Source organism: Bidens hawaiensis, unplaced genomic scaffold (genome assembly GCF_021521415.1).
Source record: "Bidens hawaiensis isolate Kalapana, Puna unplaced genomic scaffold, B.hawaiensis_p1.1 tig00006534_1, whole genome shotgun sequence".
Lineage (NCBI taxonomy): Eukaryota > Viridiplantae > Streptophyta > Magnoliopsida > Asterales > Asteraceae > Bidens > Bidens hawaiensis.
This window is the reverse complement of record NW_027491439.1, coordinates 240,854-245,855: the sequence shown is the minus strand read 5'-3', so window position 1 is coordinate 245,855 and position 5,002 is coordinate 240,854. Positions and strand designations below refer to the sequence as shown.

General features: G+C 34.0%; 1 protein-coding gene across 1 annotated transcript; it reads right to left on the bottom strand.

The window, feature by feature from the left end:
* Positions 1 to 1,130: 1,130 nt before the first annotated feature.
* LOC143632826 (adenosine kinase 2) lies at positions 1,131 to 4,343 on the bottom strand. Its single transcript, XM_077101246.1, has 11 exons — positions 4,128 to 4,343; positions 3,084 to 3,137; positions 2,904 to 2,982; positions 2,722 to 2,823; positions 2,582 to 2,649; positions 2,415 to 2,491; positions 2,238 to 2,335; positions 2,068 to 2,138; positions 1,913 to 1,979; positions 1,644 to 1,827; positions 1,131 to 1,540 (listed from the first exon to the last, which is right to left on the bottom strand). Exons 1-11 carry the CDS (start codon positions 4,214 to 4,216, stop codon positions 1,398 to 1,400), a joined length of 1,032 nt encoding a protein of 343 aa, XP_076957361.1. The 5' UTR covers positions 4,217 to 4,343; the 3' UTR covers positions 1,131 to 1,397.
* Between the last annotated feature and the right edge of the window lie 659 nt (positions 4,344 to 5,002).

The following is a 5,002-nucleotide window of genomic DNA, read 5'->3' as shown; positions in this document are numbered from 1 at the left end:
TTGTTCATTTTGCAATTGTGTTCGTTATCTCCTCAAAAAGATAAAGAAAGCAGCGTAAATCAGTTTTTTTATTTATTTGTTTTATATATTATTTTTAAAATAACTCTTATTTTTAGTTGATTTATTTTAAAAATAAAAAATTTTAATTACTGTTTTGTCAAAACTGAGACAAAATTGTTTATTTTTTTTTATGGGTTACGTAGTTTTACTAATTCAAATTATGATTGATTGTTCGATTATAATGATATTCCTAACTTTTACTTTCATTGCCATGGGCAAAACTTATTGCGCTAATGAATAGTTGCTCGATTTCATTCTTATTCATAATGTTTTAAACTGTTTCGAAACGACATAAATGAAAGTTTCTATCATTGATAATGAAAGTAAATGTTATGAGTGTCATTGATCAAGTTGTAGATATATAAATATAATATTTTTATTGGTCTAGGCGCAGCTTGTTGTCCGTCTACCTGCTATGTTGATGTAATATCTATATTTTTATATAATGAGAAAATATTGATTATTTTATTATTAAAAAAAATACTTGTTGACTAATATAGTCTTGGATGTTTATTATCCCTTATAATAAACATCCAAGGCTATTGAAACAAAATTTCTATCTTATTAAAACACTTCTCTTGTATAATACTTCTCTTGTATTAAAACAAGATTTCTACTTTGAATTTGTGAAGGTAATCATAGAACATTTAATCGTGATTTCGGTTGGCGAACTCAGGTTCGACTAGTTTACAGCTGTTGTGATAGGTAAAAATAGAACATTTAATTGTAATTTTGGTTGGCAAACTCAGGTTCAACTCGTTTAAAGCTGCTGCGAGATAGGCCATTGCCAGAAATTGGTTTGCCTCTGTTTACTTATTGGCACTGCAACCAAGGTAGCAAAGGGTAATTATGCAGACAGGTTGTGGGAAAGATGTTGACCGACGGTGGATTGGTGGTCATGTGTTATCGTTATTGACGGTGGATTGGTGGTCATTTGTTATCGTTATTGACTCATGGTGGTGCAATTACGAGGGCTGTAGCTACAGACTCCTGATCGTTTACTGCAGCTCAATGGTGTACAAAACAGATGCATTCAAAAAGATTTGATAGAAACTTGTCACATTGTAATCTTGTTAACACAAAATTTATTAATCAATGTAAAGGAGACTAAAACCAACATAACTCAGACCTCAAAAACATACGCAATTGAAATCAAACTGACACAAATGTATAGTAAACCTCAACTTTCACCAGCTAATTTGGTTTGGGAGGCTAATAACAATGCAAAAATAGCACAACAATATTGATAGTGAACCAGTAGAGAAAGTGGCACAAGAAAATTTGGTTCAACCACATTCAACTGGAACATAAACTCTCAAACTTTGAAATCATCAAATCTATTTAAACTCTGGCTTCGCTGGGTAGGTGCAGCCTGGTCTTTGGATGATCACGTTGGATGCATAGCACCCGGCTCTCACACATTCCTCAATCGGCTTCTCAAGAACCAACTGTGACAAAAACCCTCCAACAAATGCATCACCTGAAATACAAATTGCACATATACAAAATCAGCATATTGATTTTCTTCTATTTTCTCATTGAAAAAGTTCAATGATAATTGAATATTAAAAACCTGTACAAACCTGCTCCGTTGGTGTCAACGAGCTTCTCTTTTGGCAAGTAGATGACAGGATATGTTGTGACCTTCCCGTCCTGAGCAACCACAACAGGGTCAGCACCTTGAGTGATCACGGTGATTCTTTTGTGGGTCCCGGATGCCTTTGGCAATTGAGAGATCTTGACTGCAATCTCCTCCACATTATCAGTCTGCAAAACGAAAAAATGTATTTATATAAATGTCTTTAATTGTATATAGTTAAATACACATCATGTTCAAACAAACTGTTCTTACCTCCCAACCATGAACCTTTGAGAAGGTTCTTGCTTCGGTTTCATTTCCAAAAACATAATCCACATACCTGCATTATTAGTTAATACAAAATGAATAACAAATTTCAAAGGGGCGACAAAAAACTTGGTAAAGCAACTGTAACAGAATTTACTCACGGTAGGGCCTTCTCTTGAACATCCTTGAAGAATTCACAGATGAATGGTGCAGATAGGTTCATTGTGAAAACCTGTAGTCAAAAAGATTATAAGAAACCTAGAATTCAACATAACTATAAAACATAAACATAGAATTCATTTGAGGGTTTAATATATTTATAACTAACTACCTTGTTGGTTGCAGCAGCATGCTCAGCTACAAGCTGGATTGAATCCGGAGACACAGTAAGGAAAAATCCAGCAATATAGAAGTACTTAGCCTTCTCAACTGTCAAAAAACAGTTAATCTTAGCAAGTTGAACAATGCATGAACAAACGATAATCTTTAAAAACTGAAAAATCAGTACCGAGTGCCCAGTTCTCAGGACGCTTCAAGTGCTCTGACTTGTAGCAGTTAGCAGCAGAAAGATTGGCAATAAGTGACCTGGCAAGAAGCAAGAAAATATTAGTTTCATAAATAATCTTTATCTGTGTGCGCCTTTCATTAAATTCACAAAAAATGAGATTTACTAACCTCTCACCACCAACAACACAAACAGCACATGTACCAGTTGGTGCGGTATCATCCTCATAATAGTGGACCTAAAAACAGCAAAATAATTTCAACTATCAAGTAATTAAAATCCAAGTGAAAGAAAAAAAGAAGATATGTACATTAACACCATCTTTGCGCGAGTTCTTTGCCATCTCCTCCCCATACTTGTCCTTTCCAACACAGCCTATGTAACTTGTTGCTCCAGGAATTTGAAGCAACCACTGAAGAACAACAAACGAAGGGGTACATTAGTATTTTTCACTTTCATAAAGTTCAAACAAACAGTTAGTCAGCTACTTACTTGGGCGACTCGGATAGAGTTCTGAGTAGCACCTCCAGCAATGTACTCTACAGTGTATTTAGAAGCCATTTCATCATACCTAAAAGAAGCCAAACCAAAATAAGATCACCAAAATACCAATAAATTCTATAATGTTATAGATAATGTTGTCAATGTGAAGGATTGAGGTAGAACACTTACATAGGCAAATGCTTTTCTTCAGCAAGGATAGCATTGTTCAACTTGACATCATATCTAAAATTCAAACAAAGATAGGTTAGAAAAAGTTTAAAACTTTATTCCTCAAACAATGAAAAAGATTAACATCCATTCCATATAGATTATCTTTCTTATGCATAGTGATAGATGTAACATCAACTCCTAAACTTAAATCGATGCAAGCTCAATATACCGCTATGACCAACAACAAAATAGGTGTGCATATTAGGTTATTAACCACCATAGCCCGGTTCACATTGGGATCAACCATGGTAGTGCATTATATCAGCTAAATATTTTTGTAACTTTTATAAAATTATATTCCACAAATGATCAAAAAGACTAACAACCATATAGATTACCCTTCGTATGCATAATAAAAGATGGTAGCATTAGCTTAAGTTAACTCCTAAAGTTAAATCAATGCATGCTTAAAATACCTCTTAAGACCAACAACCAAAAAGGTGCATAACTGCATATAAAGTTAATAATCATTGCAGTCTGATTCACATAGGGATCAGGCAAACAGAAGGACTATATTAATATTAGACATTATTAGAGTGAGCACACAGGCCCACCTTAGGTTTTGCCAAAATATCTATATTTGTATGACGGCATTAATCAATAAACAATCAATCCAGTATTTAGCATTATCTAACACACAGATTATAATTTAAATCAAGTAGTCAGTATCCAAACTGGTATCATACAGTTGGTAGTCGGTAGACATATATGAAATCTAATCTAATAGGGTAATAGCAATGCAATCAATCCAAAATAAGTTTAGTTGAGCTACCTAAACTTGAATTGAGCTACATGTAATTGACTACATTACTAAACAATTAATAATAAACAAACCCTAGATCTAAAACCCCAAATATGAAATGGCATTAGATCTGATGGTAAAACAGACATAGGAGCAGAATTAAAGGTGGATCAGAACGACATGAAGTCAGATCCAAACAATTACAATGTTATTATTAGAGTAGTAAATATAAAGCATCAGAATGAGGGTTTAGGGTTTACTTGTTGAGGAAGTCTTCGTCAACAACGGCTGAAATGTCGAGAAGGGGGTTTCCCATGCCCAACAAGATTCCATCGTAATTAGCTGCCATTGTAATTGTAGAAGAAGCAGCAGCAGCAGCAGCTAAAGGCCAAAGGGTAGGGTATATATATGATTAAAGGTAAGCAAGATCTGAAGGGCAAAGGCGAAGAAAGGATGAAGGAAGTGATGGGGTTTTATAGTGAAAAGTAAAGGCTGTGGGTTGGGGTTGGTATCTCACCAACTTTTTTTGATTATTTTTCAACCCATAAACTATTTTTTTTTTATTTAATTGATTTTATTCTCACTGGAATTCAAGCAATATTCAAGTTAACAAAACGATGAGTAGTGGAGAGGTGATGGGGCGTCACTGCCTTGCCACATCAGTTTCAAGGTGTGTCAAAACCAGTAACGGGGGTCGAGAGGAGGGACGTGTGTTGAACGGTGTGAGGGATTGGGTCATGATCAACTAAAGTTTCACTATCTACGTGATAGTGACGTGACACTTTAACATACACTGTATGTTAGTACCAGTGTACTTAGTCTTAGGTTGTTGAAATGAAAATCTTTTCATTGGTATAATAACACTAGCTTTTAAACCAGTGTATTACACGTGATTTGTCAAATAATAAAAATAAATTAGATCATTTATTTCAATTGTGATTCTCAAAATACTTATATATTAATTTAATGTAGATTTAATAGAAAAAAACAAACGGGTGGTTAACAAAAAGTACTAAAATAGCACGGTTTTAATGGAAACGTCAAGAAATTTAAAAAAAAATACTTTAGTTGCGTAATTGGTTTAACCTCAGGTATGAAAATGAAACTTAATTCAATAATGAATAAAATTCATACT

What these genes read in the sequence shown, in the direction of transcription:
- LOC143632826 (XM_077101246.1), bottom strand. Translation starts at nt 4,216, where the DNA reads ATGGCAGCTAATTACGATGGAATCTTGTTGGGCATGGGAAACCCCCTT. An exon ending in ACTCTATCCGAGTCGCCCAA is followed by an intron (nt 2,824 to 2,903) that starts GTAAGTAGCTGA and finishes GTTGTTCTTCAG; the next exon opens with TGGTTGCTTCAAATTCCTGG. An exon ending in GTTCAAGAGAAGGCCCTACC is followed by an intron (nt 1,980 to 2,067) that starts GTGAGTAAATTC and finishes CTAATAATGCAG; the next exon opens with GTATGTGGATTATGTTTTTG.